We start from the raw sequence: 16978 nt of genomic DNA on the forward strand, positions 1-16978 counted from the left end.
AAAAACATAGCTTTTTCGAGCTCCTTTACTGACAAATAACAGACACAACACAGCCTTAACCCCTCAGCAGGAGGTTAAGGCGTGGTGTGTGTGTGTGTGTGTGTGTGTGTGTGTGTGTGTGTGTGTGTGTGTGTGTGTTTTGGTGTGGGAGACGGTCTTATTTTCAGTAGACAGTGGATGATGTTTGTGGTGGATGAAGCCGTTTATCAGCAGCTAAAAAGGCTGTGACTCCCTCCAATAATCCCTTGGGGAAGCAGATGGTCATGGGAATCCAAACATTTCTTGCTTATTTCGTTTTTTCTCCCTGTTTACCACAGTGGGCTCATCTATAATCACGTCCGGGCTTCTCAGCTGGACAGGCAGGCAACAAGCAGTTGGGAGAGGGTATCAACCTGGTTAACAGAGGTACTTCATTCCAGGGGGTTCTGTGACTGTGTGTGTGTGTGTGTGTACCTGTGTGTGTGTGTGTGTGTGTGTGTGGGGGGAGGGGGTTGTGCGTTTGTGAAATGCTGATTTGTGATGACGCCTTGCTCTTGTAAGTTCATAACTGTTTTTTTTTAGCGTGAGGCTTAGTGAGTGCTTAACTGCTGTGCCATAGAACTGCCAGGAACTCTGATTAACACCTCAAGACGTGCCAAACTAATTGGTCCGGGAATTAATCAAAATCTTTGTCTAGTGATAAAAATGTTTCTCCGGACGCAATCAAATCAATCTTTATCTTCACTTATACTAATCTTTAAGACTTAAAATCGTTTTTATAATTTCATGGCCGTCAGCACCAGTTGCCAGCTGAGTCAAGTGCCATCATTTACATTTACATTTACATTTAGTCATTTAGCAGACGCTTTTATCCAAAGCGACTTACATATGTGCAACTTACAATGTATACACATTTTACATTTTTACACTGATGGCACACTGCACATCAGGAGCAATTAGGGGTTCAGTGTCTTGCTCAAGGACGCTTCGACAGGGAATCGAACTAGCAACCTTCTGATTACTAAACGACTTCTCTACCTGTACCACTGTCGCCCCATATTGGCCCCCCAATGGCATCAACATCACAGCAAGTCACCTTGAAGCTAGAACAAAACGCGTTCCAAAATGTGCAAACACACACACACACACACACACAGTACACTCAACAGGCTGATAGATCACTGATCACTGTACACACACACACACACACACACACACACACACACACACACACACACACACACACACACACACTACACTTAACAGGCTGATAGATCACTGCCGATGAAGCGGCTGAATGCATCAACCTAACAAACCCAAATGTGAACACAGACTGTTGGCACAAAAGAAAACCCACCAGTAACACCAGTATCTCCAGTAACACCAATAACTCCAGTAAACACCAATAACTCCAGTAAACACCAGTAACTCCAGTAAACACCAATAACTCCAGTAACTCCAGTAAACACCAATAACTCCAGTAAACACCAATAACTCCAGTAAACACCAGTAACTCCAGTAAACACCAGTAAACACTAGTAACTCCATTAAACACCAATAACTCCAGTTAACACCAATGACACCAATAACTCCAGTAAACACCAATAACTCCAGTAAACACCAGTAACTCCAGTAAACACCAATAACTCCAGTAACTCCAGTAAACACCAATAACTCCAGTAAACACCAATAACTCCAGTAAACACCAATAACTCCAGCAAACACCAGTAACTCCAGTAAACACCAGTAAACACTAGTAACTCCATTAAACACCAATAACTCCAGTAAACACCAATGACACCAATAACTCCATTAAACACCAATAACTCCAGTAAACACCAGTAACTCCAGTAAACACCAGTAAACACTAGTAACTCCATTAAACACCAATAACTCCAGTAAACACCAATGACACCAATAACTCCATTAAACACCAATAACTCCAGTAAACACCAGTAACTCCAGTAAACACCAGTAAACACTAGTAACTCCATTAAACACCAATAACTCCAGTAAACACCAATGACACCAATAACTCCATTAAACACCAATAACTCTAGTAAACACCAATGACACCAATAACTCCATTAAACACCAATAACTCCAGTAAACACCAATGACACCAATAACTCCAGTAACACCAATAACTCCAGTAAACACCAGTAAACACCAATAACTCCAGTAAACACCAGTAACTCCAGTAAACACCAATGACACCAATAACTCCAGTAACACCAATAACTCCAGTAAACACCAGTAAACACCAATAACTCCAGTAAACACCAATAACTCCAGTAAACACCAGTAACTCCAGTAAACACCAGTAAACACCAATAACTCCAGTAAACACCAGTAACTCCAGTTAACACCAATAACTCCAGTAACTCCAGTTAACACCAATAACTCCAGTAACATCAGTAAACTCCAGTAACTCCAGTGAAAGATGTAGCCAGACCTGTTGTGCAAACTACAGCAGTGCTCGTACTCCCAGGGGAGGTGCTCAGCTCCTAAGGCTGCAGATCAGATCGAAATGCCTCAGGGACTTAAGCCCACGACACCTCCAGAAGGCACAGCAGTGGTGTCCGCCAGATCACAACGGAAGTAATTTAAGGTTACCTTTCCTATAGAACAGGTCTATAGCTTGTTCTTTTATTAAACAAAATAAATAGCCTTATGTTATTTATCTTATTTACACGACGGCATGTAATTTCTGTCTCTACATGGTCGCGCGTTTACAATTCTCTGCTCTCTGTATCGCGCATGGCAGAGTTCCGCCGCGATGCGCACAAACACACAGACACGTGCGCGCACACACAGGTGAGCACGCTCCCACCAGCGGACAGAATTGGGCTTAAGAACCAGTGCACAGCTACGGACACTTTTAAGCTTTAAAAAACTAATATCCAGGCGTTCATGAATCCGGCAGAGATCTTTTCCTCGGTAGGGTCGACAATGAGGCCCAATGAGAATGGCTACAACAGACGTGGAAACAGAATGTACGTACAGAATGTCCGCACCGAAAATTCAGAAATAGATCTGGCTTCCATTTTTTATCTTTTTCCGTGAGTTGTGCGTGGCCCTTTTTACATAGAGTCTGCTAAAAAAATAAATTAATGTTTGTTTAATAATCAATTATTTTTCAACAAATAACTCAATTATAATTACAAAGAGGACAATTCATAACTTTTTATCGCAACTTTCACTTGTTTCGCCAATTTCATTGCAACAAAAACCTAAAAATAAAAACTTTCATCGCAACTTTTTGGAAAAGCTCCTGCGAAATCAGGAATTTTAGGCCGCAAATATCTTAAAAAATGTTCTTCCAGAAGCCCAGAAAGATACACCACTGCAGCGACAAAAGCTGCACCCTTTGTGGATAATTGTCATAAAAAGACATGTTCCGATGTTTAGTTGTTATATTGACTGCTGTCATTAAAAGAAACACATGAACACCATGATTCCTTTAAGCGTTTGTGTCGGTGGACACGCCGCGTGCACCGTGCCGCAGCCCCCCCCCCCCCCCCCCAAAGCTGTAAATCTAGGGGAAACACTGAACGGGATATCAGGCTAGCGATTTTGTGAGCCCTGCAGGCAAGGGCCTCGAGGCAACTGTGAGACTCATGAATGCAAACTTCAGATCCACTATGAAAGTCATAAAGAGATGCTTCGAAACATATAATGCTGATGTATGCAAAGCAAGACAGTCTTTCTTCTCTAACATCATCGATAGAAATACAAACAATACTTGCGTGTTATTCGCAACAGTCAAGAACACCCCCCCCCCCCCTTCACAGTTATCACCTGAACTTCTTTCTCTGTTAATAAGTGCAATGAGTTTGTGTCTGTTTTTCAAAGGTAAAATTGATCAAATCTGGCAGAACATATTCTCTCTGTAACGACCAGCAGCAAAGAGAGGGAACTCAACTGAATGTCAGAATTTAGTTTGATAAATAATGAAACTGAAGAAAACAGTTCAGAATCTTAAAACCTCCACGTGCTGCTTCGCCTACCGAATTTCAAATGTGTTTTTCACCTCTTGGCAGCCGACGTGCTTAAAATCGTAAAAGTATCCCTGCTGTCTGGCTCATTCCCTGAAAACAGCTGTTATAAAGCCCCTGCTCAAAAAGCATAATTTAGATACTTCCATACTGAACAATAACCAGCCCATATACAATCTACAATTTGTTGGCAAAATCACTGCAAAAGTTGTTTTGAAGTCAGTTTTCTGTGCTAATCACAGCACTGAAACAGCTGTCATTAAGAATTTAAACGACCTCAATACCGATACAGACAAACCATCAGCTCTAGTGTTATTGGGCCTTAGTGCAGCATTTGACACTGTTGATCATTATGTATTACTAAACAGACTGGAACATTGGGTTGGATTTTCAGGTACAGTTATGAAGTGGCTCAGATCAAACTTACAAGACAGGAGCTTCTTTGTTGCCATTGGAAACTATACGTCAACACCAACATCCTTGACCTGTGGTCAACCAGGGGTCGATCTCAGGGGCTTATTCAACCCCAATGCTCTCGCTTGGACAAATCATTAAAGACAGTGAGTTTTATCATAGCTATGCTGATGACATCCAGATTTACTTAGTCCTCTCACCTAATGACTCCTAGAATCTGTTAATGCATCGACTAAATGAATGGCTGGATGTCTCAAAACGTCCTTCAGATGAATAAGGACAAAACTGAAATAATCTTATTTGGGAAAAATGAGGAGAGACTCATCTTGATAGCAAAGTACTTAAAGCAAAGGGCACTGCTAAAAACCTTGTTGTCTTAATTGATTGCAATCTCAGTTTTAACAACCATGTGAAAGCAATAACTAAACCGGCTCTTTACCACCTCAAAAACATACCCAAACCTAGAGGCCTTATGTCAAAACATGATTTGGGAAAACTCATCCTCATGAAGGGATCTTCAGCCGGGTTGACTACTGCAATGGTCTTTTCAAACAGCTTCAGCGGGTACAAAATGCAGCTGCTAGAGTTTTTATTCCAATACTCGCTGCTTGTTTATAAAATCACTGAATGGGACAGGAGCAAATCTTTCAAACATGTTTCAGTAGTACACACCTGCTAGATCTCTACTCTCAAATCTAAACATGTTTCAGTAGTACACACCTGCTAGATCTCTACTCTCAAATCTAAACATGGTGAAGTAGTACACACCTGCTAGATCTCTACTCTCAAATCTAAACATGTTTCAGTAGTACACACCTGCTAGATCTCTACTCTCAAATCTAAACATGTTTCAGTAGTACACACCTGATAGATCTCTACTCTCAAATCTAAACATGTTTCAGTAGTACACACCTGCTAGATCTCTACTCTCAAATCTAAACATGGTGAAGCAGTACACACCTGATAGATCTCTACTCTCAAATCTAAACATGTTTCAGTAGTACACACCTGCTAGATCTCTACTCTCAAATCTAAACATAGTGAAGCAGCTTTTAGCTGCTATGCTGCTTAGCTGAGAGCCACCAATTGTAGCCAGTTTAAAATCTAGAATTAAGACCCACCTGTTCTCAGATGCTTTTTGTTAACTTAGTGCTTTTAGTTATTTAGCTCCCTTTAGCTTTTAGATTCATTTTTACTCTCTAATTTGTCTTACATCACTTTAAGCCATAGTAAGTAGATTTTTGTTGCCAGAAAATGAAAATAAACACAGTTGCCCAACACGACTGCACTTCACAAACTTCTCAATGTTGGCCCTTCTTTGTGAATATTTGTTGACAAATTTTGGCTGCTTGAATGGTCAACAACGGCATGAAACATATTTCATACAAAATATAAACATACACAGAAGACACAGGAACAGCTGGTAGCTATTATTCTTCAGAAATGTCATTACCCTAGGTCTGGAAGGATTTTTTTTTTTAAATCTCGAAACGAAAAACACTGACCACACCTTTAAGCCTATGTGACAGCGGGGCAGAATATGAAGCATGTATTTGCATGCTGTAAATTGATAAACACCTTCCAAGATTCCAAGCGATAAGTCACAGTCATTAGTTAGGAAGAGAAGAGAAAAAACAAGAAAAAGAACAGCTTGCAAGTCAATAACAAGGGGTTTGAAACCTTAAATTGATCAAATAATGGGGTTTTGCGTGCTTTGGTCTGCTAATTCCATTTCAGGGCAGTATGATCCACTGCTGTCGCTCTCCTCAATTCAATTTGATTTATTTATGTATTATTTATTTATAATAAAATAGTCTCAAGGCGCTTCACAGAGCCCAGGGCCTGACCCCCCCTGGTGCCAGAGGAAAGGAAACACTCGGAAGAGGAAGACACCATGAGCAGAGCCTCAGCTCATTAGGGGGGGTCCCATTGGCTTCGAGTCGTACGGTAGACAGGTAGCGATAAAAAATGGGGGAAGGAGAGGGGGCTCACTGTGTAGCCCCATTGGTCTCTGTCTCTGTCTCTGTCTCTGTCTCTGTCTCTGTCTCTGTCCCACTCCTGCCACCACCAGGGAAATTAAAAACACTTACTTTTCTTTCCCAGAAGATTCTGAAATCTCAGTGAGGAGGAGTGTGTGTGTGTGTGTGTGAGAGAGAGAGAGAAAGAGAAAGAGAGAGGGAGAGAGAGACTATAGAGTGCGTAAGCTTTTTTTCCGTGTGTGTTTGTTTTGTGAGTTTTTCCACCATTGTCAGTGTATCAATTGTGTAAGTGTGTGTGTGTGTGTGTGTGTGTTTGTGTGTAAGTGTGTGTGTGTGTGTGTGTGTGTGTGTGTGTGTGTGTGTGTGTGTGTGTAAGTGTGTGTGTGTGTGTGTGTTTGTGTGTGTTTGTGTGTGTTTGTGTGTAAGTGTGTGTGTGTGTGTGTTGTGTGTAAGTGTGTGTGTGTGTGTGTGTGTGTGTGTGTGTGTGTGTGTGTGTAAGTGTGTGAGTAAACACACAATGTGGGCCCATTTTTGTTTTGTCATGTGTGCTTGTGAGGACAGAGGTGTGAGTTAGTTCTTTCTTTCACTACTCGCTGTTCTCCCTTGCTCTTAGTGTCTCACTTTTTCTCCTCCACTCTTCCTTTCTTTTCTTTTCTCGTCCTCCTTTCTCTCCCTTAAAGTTCACCTCTCCTCACCCCTTCTTCCTCACTCTTGTGTCTTTCTATCCCCTCTTTGGTTCTCTGTGCTCTCTCTATCTCTCTTTTTCTGTACTCTCTCTCTCTCTTTTTCTGTGCTCTCTACGTATTTCAACTTTCATTACTCTCTCTCTCTCTCTGCTTTTGATTTATGTTCTCTCTCTCTCTCTGTCTCTCTCCTTTCTTGTTGGTTTTGCATAGAAGGGGCCAAGTCTTGCGCTGACAGGAAAGTTCTCGCCACGCCAAGATTCCTGGAAAGCGTACGGCACTCAAAGAAATGGAAAAAAAAAGTTTACGGGGGGGGAAAAGGAGAAAGAAGGAGGGGGAGGACAGCGCTGTCGGCGGCTGCCAAGAAAAACAAACCGACCTGCTCTGCTCTAGCGTGCTTTTTATGGATGGTTATTAATGTGCCCACCTCACTGACCCTGAGTGGGGGTGGGGGGGTTCCTCTTCTGAACCCCCCACCTCCCACCCACCCACCCCCTCTCGCCAGGGTAGTTATTACAGCACGGTGCTGTTAGGAACACCACTGCCCCACAGTCACAGATTACAGTAAACCGCACCAGTACAGCGGAAAAACACACGCCTCAGACAACGTAACGCACGATGCTCAATACAGTGTTCATTTCCTGCCTGATTGTTAGACCATCCAGACGCTCAAGTAAGGAATCACTACTGACACACTGATTTACTCTTGGAATCTTTAGCCTTGGACATTTATCTTGAAAGATAAAAGTGTCAGGAAACATTTCATCTGCTGGTATGTTTGCTTCTTTCATCTGCCAGTTTTGAATAACTCTGAGCACAGTGAGCCTGTTTGTCTGTGCAGGGCCAAGAAAGGCATCTCTCCGCTTCACTGCTGATAGGGACTAGAACTCATCCTCTCTTTTTAAGGGTCCAGGGCTAATGGAGAATCACAGAAGAACGCAGGTTATTTTTCCAAAGCCTCTGTGCAGATAGATACTCATAGAAGAACACATCCCCTTTTCTGAAGCTCCAGTACTGATGGAGAATCACGAAAGAACGCAGGTTCTTTTCCGAGGCCTCACCACTGATGGACGCAATAGAAGAACACGGGTTCTTTTCTGAGGTCTCTGTGCTAAAGGAACAGAACAGCAGAACAGAACAGAACAGAACAGAACAGTGAAGAGCAACTTGGCAACTCTGCGAAGAGAACAGTATTCATCATATCAAATCTCCATGGAAACCGTGAGGCTTGGTTCGGCTTGGTTCGGCTGCCGTGTTTGGACGGATGACAGCCAACCAAGCACGGGGGGGGTCAGTGAAAAACAAGGGTTGGCTTGCGTAACGTTATCTTTTCAAACTTCTTGGAAAAACATCTTGAGGCAGCATCCTTGAAGGTTGTGCCGCGCTTCTTCCCTCCTCAAGTTCTGCTCTGTTCTCACGACCAAAGCGATGGTACGGGAGCAGGCTCCTCTGGAAGGAGGTGAAGACTGGGTCGTGTCATGTCCTCAATGAGAGAGGAGGAGCGGAGAGGATGCAATGTGACTGCCTTGAGTTTCTGAGTGACACAATGATGCTGCAAGCCTTAAGAACGACACACACACACACACACACACACACACACACACACAATGTGCTAAACCAAGCTGGGAAGTTATTTCTCGGCCAAGGCTAGTCTTTGTGTGTGGCATTTCGCTGGCGTAGTATAGGACTTTTTTTTACAGTATAGGCTATCTGGACTATGTAACCAGCTTTGTCCTGAAAAGGCACAGTAGGTACTCAAACACGCTTGTAAAGGGAAGGGCAACCTCACTGCTAGATGCCTGGCTGGCACTAACTGAGCAGACAACATTGAGTCGGGCAACAAGCCATGAATCGTAAATCCAGTAAATACAATCGAAAAGTCGGAGACTGAACAATGACAAACTTGTTGAAAATGCTGAATAATACACAAGACTGCCTTGTGTTGACAGCCCCCGCAGCTTTCCCTCCCGCCTCGGCTGTGAAGAGATGAGTCTTTACAGGCCAGTCACACCCCCATGGGCATGTGCCACGTCTCTTCAACCACAGAACGCTAAGCGAATGGAACATTAATTAGCGTTGACGTGCCTCTCTACCTACGGGCCTGTTGGCCAGCACCAGAAAAAGCAACAGGAATTCATCCTATCCACTAACATTAAGAATGATAGGTTTTTTTCCCGGTTTGCTGGTAACCACACAACACAGAGAGGGGAGAAAACACGCATCTTCAAAGCAGGGAAATTAAGGTTTCCATGGCAACGGTCAGACGTCAACTGTCGATTGTGGCCATCAACAACACGACAAGGAGTTTGCAGACAAGTCGTGAATATTTTTATTTAACTTCCATCCAGTGCAAAACATGCTGCCTTAACCTTGTTCATTTTAGGCGGTTACAGTCACAACAGTAATAAACAGAACTGTAACATACTTGGACTTTTGTTGCTTCTTAGAAATCAATAGCCTTCTCCTTATGGTAAATCGCCTACCACCATTTACGACCATCTTCACAAGAATCAAGTCAGTAAAACCTCCAGTTCAGAGGAGCCAGAGACAGAAATGGGACTGAGAAAAGAAGAGAGAGAGAGAGAGAGAGAGAGAGAGAGAGAGAGAGAGAGAGATAGGGAAATAAAGAGAGACAAGGGGAGAGAGAGACAGAGAGAGGCGGGGGGGAGAGAGAGAGGCAGCCTCCAAATGGCTTTCATTATATTTTTCCTAGAAAGGAGGATACGAGAGAGAGAGAGCGCGCGTGTGTGTGTGTGTGTGTGCGTGTGTGTGTGTGTGAGTGCCTTGCCGCAGGAGCACTACTGAGAATGAACAGCACTTCCATGGAAAACAGGCCTGAGAAGCGAGCTGCTTGAGTCTCAAGGCACAACAATACTGGGGATTTCATATTTCCTCTTCTTCTCAGGTTTGAGCTACATAAAGAAACACATGATATATCTACTGCACACGTACACACACACACACACACACACACACACACACAAAGAAACAAGCGCAATAAGTCTCTCTTTCTCTCCTTCTCTCTGTACATATCAAAATCAGAGGCCTAAAAACACACACACACACACACACACGCGCATGCACGCGCACACAAACACACAAACACCCTTCCTCCCCTCCCCATAACTGTTCTGAAAGTACGGCCCATGTTCTGTGTTCTCATAAATGAATAGAGATGGATCAGGGCATGCTGGCAAGCTGCTACTGACACTTTTAAAATAATGATCATTCTTAAAATAAGACACAAGTATACTGCATAAAGAAAAATTAACAATACGAGTTAAGTATTATCACTTCAAAAGTAATTTTTTTTTAAAATAAAATAAAAACACTACTACTACTGATATTTCTGTATTTAAAAAAAAAAAAACTCAAATAACAAACATGTGGTGTTACTGGTATTTCTGGTGGTAGCCATTTTTTTTTTTTTTTTTTTTAAACTCCGAATACAAACACTCACACTTCTGCTGAGGCTTCTGCTACTTCAAACCTCAACATTAATATGTTACCCATCATTGCTATTGTCTACCAATTAGCCTAGGTAACTTTAGCCACATTGGCAGCAGTCTATGCACCATGCCAGCTGATTCTGTCATGATTCGGTCCAATGGAGGTCCACTCTACTGTGTTTTTAACCTCGACTATTTGTTTGTTTGTTTTGTGGCAGGTCCTTGTAAGTCTTACCAGCAACCTAGCAGCCTGGCTCTTTGGGTCAGCTACCTCGTAGACCCTGGGTTCAAGGCCGCGTGGGGTCTCGCTACACCTGCTTTAACTCAACAGGGAAGAGCTCTGCTCCATCATTAGGTGTTTCTCAAAGTCAAGGAAGGATCCTTGACGGGTGCATTTCAAGGATTCTACATCATCGAATCCCGCCAAAGGACTGTTCCAATGTCTAGGGCAGAGGTCTTCAACCGGGGGTCCGCGACCCCCAGGGGGTCCGCGGAGGTACTGCAGGGGGTCCGCCAAATTATTCCATCCGAAGCATTTTTCCCTCTTCCAAAAATGTAAAACGTCCAATAGGCTACATAAACATAAACATATCGTAACAATTGCTTTCTATTCGTTTATAAAATAATACATAGGCTACCCATGAATCTTCACGTGATCATTTCATCACCATGGCAACATATGCACTTTTAGCTACATTTAGCTATCTGGTGCCAAAACACGTTACCTGCCATAACCATAAAATTTAAAAATGATGGATCGTTTTGTAATTTCTTGGAACAAAAGCTCCACGTCATACAGCACTGATGGCGGTTCAGATGATCTACCTTCAGAAGATGCCAACATGCCTTAATACCCAGAAGCGTAAACTGGAGAAAACGCGTAAATATTCAAATGATTATCTGAAGTTTGGCTTCACCTACAAAGAGACCGATGGTGACGAACTAGAGAGTGCGTGGTTTGCTCTTCCGTGCTATCAAACGAAAGTATGAAGCCATCAAAGCTGCAACGACACTTAGACTTAAGAGACAACACATGCTCACTTGAAAGAAACAAACATTTAATATTTCCAGGCCCGTTTAAAATATTTTGAGGGCCAGCAGACAATCAGCCAAAGTTGGCGAGCTAGCTTTAAAACTCTCTTATCAAGTTGCATTACGTGTCGCTCAGACCAAAACGCCATACATAATTGCGGAAATTTTAATACTGCCAGCAGCTAGTAATATGTGAAAAACAATGTTTGGGAAGGAAACGCATCCCTTTGCCCGCCCTATTGATGAATTAGCAGCTGATGTGAGGGCACAACTAGTCGCGAAACTCCCGAAAGCAGATTAATTTGCACTACAATTAGATGAATCCACAGACATGTCAAACGACCCTCAGCTTTTAGCGTTTGTGTGGTTGTCGACCAAAATGAGATGCAGGAGGAATTTATATTCTGTAAGCAGCTGGATGGACGTACAAAAAAGTTCAGAGATTTTCAAAGTGATCGACAATTTTTTCCGTAAACATGATGTACCCTGGCCAAAATGTGTTGCGATGTGCAAGAGCAAGAGCCACTGAATGCTTCATAGGGAGAATCTTGTTGCCAACGACATGAGTGATGAATTGTCAAACGTCAGGCCTCTCACTAGGTATGAGATATGTCATCCATACTTAAGCTTCTCAAGCTACTCAATTCTTTGTCCCTCCCTCATTGAATAAAGAGAAAAAATGTCAATAATAAACAGAATAAATTTAAACAAGTTGTGTGTTACAAATTATGTATAATTATGTTCAAACATGTGTAGGGGAGTGTGTTTATGTGTGTGTGTGTGTGACTGACACTTAGTTCCAGATAAAATATATGAATATCAGGCCTAAATTTGGGGCGGCGGGGGTGGGGGTCCCTGCCCAGTGTCTCTCTCAGCCAAGGGGTCCTTGGGCTGAAAAAGGTTGAAGACCCCTGGTCTAGGGTCCTTCAAAATTCTACCAAGGACCAAGTCCTTCGTTCAAAGAATTTTCAAGGATGCAGTTGGAGTATCCTCTACATTCTTAAAGCAGCCACAATCCTATGCGCATGTACCAGAGCCTTTTTTTTAAGTAGTGCGGAACTTTCCACTGCCGCACAGCCGCACTTTTGCGAGACTGTTCCATTGTGTGCTCTCCGAATGCTGGTATGGAGTCTTACCTAGCCTCTGAAGGACCCGACTTGGAAAGACTCGGAAGCATCCTTTTCTTTGAGAAACACCCACTTCCTCCATGCCATGTCCTGCCAAGAATTAGACTTAGTGACCTTTGACCTGGCAGGTTCACTCCTCATGCCAATGGCTACCTCTGCCAGAGCCACTTTTGATGGAAAGCACAAGAAGATCCACAAATATCAGCTGATGCAAAGGGTATGATGCTTGTTTGGAGATAAAAGGACAAACCACTGAAACATGTAACACTAATAGTAACTGTTATAACTGACATCACAGGCTCATCTTTTTCTTCATGTAAGTGTACATTTGTATCAAGAGTTACAAGAGGGGCCTTCTTGAACAGATGCTCATGTCCACACTATATGGTAACGCATTTACTTGCAAACTATTCTGACATTTTTGGACCTGGGGACTGTCCCTCCAACCTTTACAACATATGGGCCACAGCCAGGCAACTCAAAATTAGTTAGAGGACCTGACTGAGTGTAAGGAGGGTGTATATGTAGACAGCCTGAAAGTCTCAAGGTGACCGTTGTGTTAAGATTTACTGAATATTCAAGAGTCATAATTGCATTATCATCATTCAATATTTTTACCTACAGTGTTTCAGGTGGACAATGCTAAACAGTTTTGGACCTGGGGACTGTCACTCCAACCTTTACAACATATGGGCCACAGCCAGGCAACTCAAAATTAGTTAGAGACCTGACTGAGTGTAAGGAGGGTTATATGTAGACAGCCTGACAGTCTCAAGGTGACCGTTGTGTTAAGATTTACTGAATATTCAAGAGTCATAATTGCATTATCATCATTCAATATTTTTACCTACAGTGTTTCAGGTGGACAATGCTAAACAGTTTTGTCGTTACAACTGCTCACCTATAGCAATGTTTAAGTGTAGACACATAGAGGTCTTCATAGTGTCTCCCCACAAAACACAACATCCTTGAATTGTGTGGGTTATGATGGTTGACTTTGTCTTCGCATTAGTGGCTTTAAGACTTTATTTTAAAGGCACAGACCTTACCTGTTGAGGTCACCTGAACAGCAGCGTTGTCCAGTCCCTGCAACAACCTCTCCCGCACCCATGGGTACTCCGCCTCCAATGACTCCAGAAATTTCCCGAAGGCTTTTGGTCCTCGGGCTGGGAGAATGTCGAGCAACATTAATGTTCTATTTTTGCTGGAAGCCTGTGCCTGAATCTCCTCGACGTGATTAAGAGTTAGGATGTCTTCCTGATACAGATACTGAACGATTGTGTCGTCAGTACTAATGTTTAAGGAAAGATCCAGTCTGTTTTTCCGAAGAATATCTTTATGCCGAGATTCCATGGCGAACCCAGCGAATGGTCTAATAAATACTAACTGTTGGCGGAATTAAATGATACGACAGAAAGTAACAAGCCAGGAACCTCAAACTAGTTAGCGTGCTACCTTGCCATTAAACTAACGTTAGCTAATTGAAGCACAGAAAATACTGACGTCGCCCATCGCAGTGATCATAAATGCAGTTATTGCTTGCCTAGCCTTCATCAAAGTCGTGCACTACACTCCACATTGACTGAATATATTCATAAGTAAATCGTTTTCAGTGAACAGCGAAAAATATCTTTATTGCACAAGATGACGTTACGCTAAGTTGTCAATAGTTTTCGTATTTACTTTTGAGTAGCGATTGCAGGGGCCGTCTATATGATATTCTCTGGTGAGTAGGCTAGAGTCCGACTTACATACTATCCGATGAGAAACAAAGACCCGGAATCAATGCATCCGTTGATGTGGCGCTTTATTTCAGTTATCATTTGGAGAAGTTGCCTTTCAGTCGTTACTCAAGTGTGTTGTTATCAACAGTTAATAACTGACAACAGGCAAACGTTGTGGCGAAGTGCGATTTTTTTTATCGATGAATATAGAATATTATTATTAAAAATAAATCTGATACGCCTAGGCCAATTATTTAAAGGCGGTTTGATGCTTTTTCATTACTATCACTAGCCTACTACTTTTTAAACAGTAGCAGAAGGCCTACATAAACAATTGTAATAAAATGTTAATACCATACAATCATTTTAATAATTTGTACTGTAATTTCAGTGTACAGAAACACCCTTTTTGTTGAGTGAATATTACTTAATTGTTATGAGCAATGATAGGCTATGCTATAAGGTAATTATTCACGATGGATGTACCACTTCAATGTGCTTTTATTTATATATTTATTTTTAGTCACCCTTCAGCCCTATTGGCTTAGATACTGTGTTTACATGTTTGAGGTACAAACAAGGTCCTTATAAATACCTCTTCTGTTAAACACGTTCGCAAAATCATACTTATGAGATTAATACTTTGCAAATCTTTTCAAAAATGGTATTCCTTCGGGTTCAACCAGAACTGAAACCAAGTGGTACCAGATATCTCAGACTGTGTGATTCCAAATACCGATTTAGGCTATAGTTTATATTTTGGCTCAGCACTGATAGCCTTCTCATAGCATTAGTGAACACCAAATGCTTTACTTGTTTTGTTTTACATCAGTTTTTTGTTTTGTTGTTGTCATGGTTCCTATAGATATCTGAGATTATATGCCAAGTTCTTCACTGTTAGGCTATAGTTATTGTATATGTTATTGTTCTATATTTATATAACACCACCTGGTCATCAGGATGCAGCCCTCTATATTTGCCTTGGCGCTGATAGCATCACAAGGAACAGAATGTTGCATTTGCATTTATTCAAAATGTTATAATGACACAGTATAACATCCTGTGTGTGATATTGTGTCTGACATGATCAGGAAAGCAACGTACGTTCCCTCCCTCGATCTGTATTTCATATGTGAACGTCTCATATGCATCCTTTCAAAATGTTGTAAAACACAGTACACCCTTTGTCTGTGTGTAATATTGTGTCTGACATGATCTGGAAAGCAGCATATGATCCCTAGGTTTGGATTTCAAATGTGAACGTCCCATTTGCATCCATTCATACCGTTTTAATGACACAAAAGACCCTTTTGTGTGATATTGTGTACGACATCAAAAAAGCAACGTATCACACCTGCATTTGTGTAAGTGAATGGTTGGAAATGGTGATAAACACATGATTTGTGAAACGTAATTTGTTCCAAGCTTTGCCCGCTAAGACACTAAAGCTAAGGCTCTAATGGTTTGATTGGAACCAGTTGGTGCTGAAAAGATAGATAAGATTTGGCGCTAAAAAGATTGAAAAGGATTTCCCTCTGCACATCAGCCGGTGTAATCCTTTTCAAAAAACAATTGCTTGCTCCTGTGGAATAGGAGCAGTGTGTGTGTGTATCATACATTTTAGTCAGCTCACCCTTAATATGTACACACCTTTTCTTTTTGGGCAGTATTCTTGTACAACAATGATTGTGTGTGTTTGAGTGTGTTTGTCATACATTTTAGTCATTTTAGAAAATGGGTGCATTTGTGAAGTTTAGGTGTGTAAGTGGACCTTTTTGTAAACAAAAGATGTATTTGGAATTGCTACAAGATTATGGACCATATTTGGGAGTCCTTTCAAAAGATACCATAGGTTGTATTGTGTGTTGGGTTGCGTATCTTACCAACCATGTCAGGCATGTGGTTGTTAGGGTGATTTGTGTCACCTATGGTTATGGTCTTTAAGTTAATGACCACCCCTCCCCATGTTCTGTGTTGTCAGAAATGGATGAGGGCATGCTGGCAAGCTGCTGCTGCTGACACTTTTTAAATAAAGATCCTTCTTAAAATAAGACACAAGCATACGGCATAAAGAAAAATGAACAGTACGACTAAAGTAAAAAAAAAGAAAAAACACAGGTGCTGACCCCATAAGCTCCCACCTAGACCACTGTGGTGTGAGTGCTTCTGTTACAGACATTCTCTTCCCATTCCCCTGTCCTGCAGAGATGAAGGTACTTCTCTATCGAAGAGTTCATTTTGGGTTTAATTACTGTAAGCACGTAATGGGCTCTCTGTTTGTTTTCCGCGAAAACTCAACTCCCTGCAATCTCACTTTCAAATTAAGTCAGGCTATTAGCTTAAGCCTGGTGGATAAGCCAGGGTGTGCCAGGCCAGAGTCAAGAAACTGGAATCACCGGATCATGTGCACAAGCGCTACAGATTATCTGTTGAGTCAGTGGGGTCAAAGCAGGGCCCCTGGAGAAAGTTCTGGTACCTCACTGAAAACATCCTGTTCTTCTGTGTGCCATTACTGAACACACACACACACACACACACACACACACACACACACACACCATGAAATGTGTTGAAAGACCACACAGAATCACAT

The 16978-nt window shown here is 42.0% G+C and overlaps 1 protein-coding gene across 2 annotated transcripts in view; it reads right to left on the bottom strand.

Annotated features, from left to right (window-relative positions):
- Positions 1 to 14419, bottom strand: part of cradd (CASP2 and RIPK1 domain containing adaptor with death domain) — a 20447-nt gene extending 6028 nt beyond the window's left edge. Inside the window, exons 1-2 of one of the 2 annotated variants that reach the window (XM_031582866.2) lie at positions 13711 to 14419; positions 12671 to 12751 (exon numbers count right to left, since the gene is read on the bottom strand). In XM_031582866.2, coding sequence (XP_031438726.1) covers positions 12671 to 12751; positions 13711 to 14014 — 385 coding nt within the window. In that variant the 5' untranslated portion in view covers positions 14015 to 14419. The remainder of the gene's footprint in view (positions 1 to 12670; positions 12752 to 13710) is intronic. The other variant, XM_012838188.3, reaches the window with a different exon arrangement.
- Positions 14420 to 16978: the final 2559 nt, after the last annotated feature.

The sequence above is a fragment of the Clupea harengus genome, chromosome 16 (assembly GCF_900700415.2).
Source record: "Clupea harengus chromosome 16, Ch_v2.0.2, whole genome shotgun sequence".
Classification (NCBI taxonomy): Eukaryota; Metazoa; Chordata; class Actinopteri; order Clupeiformes; family Clupeidae; genus Clupea; species Clupea harengus.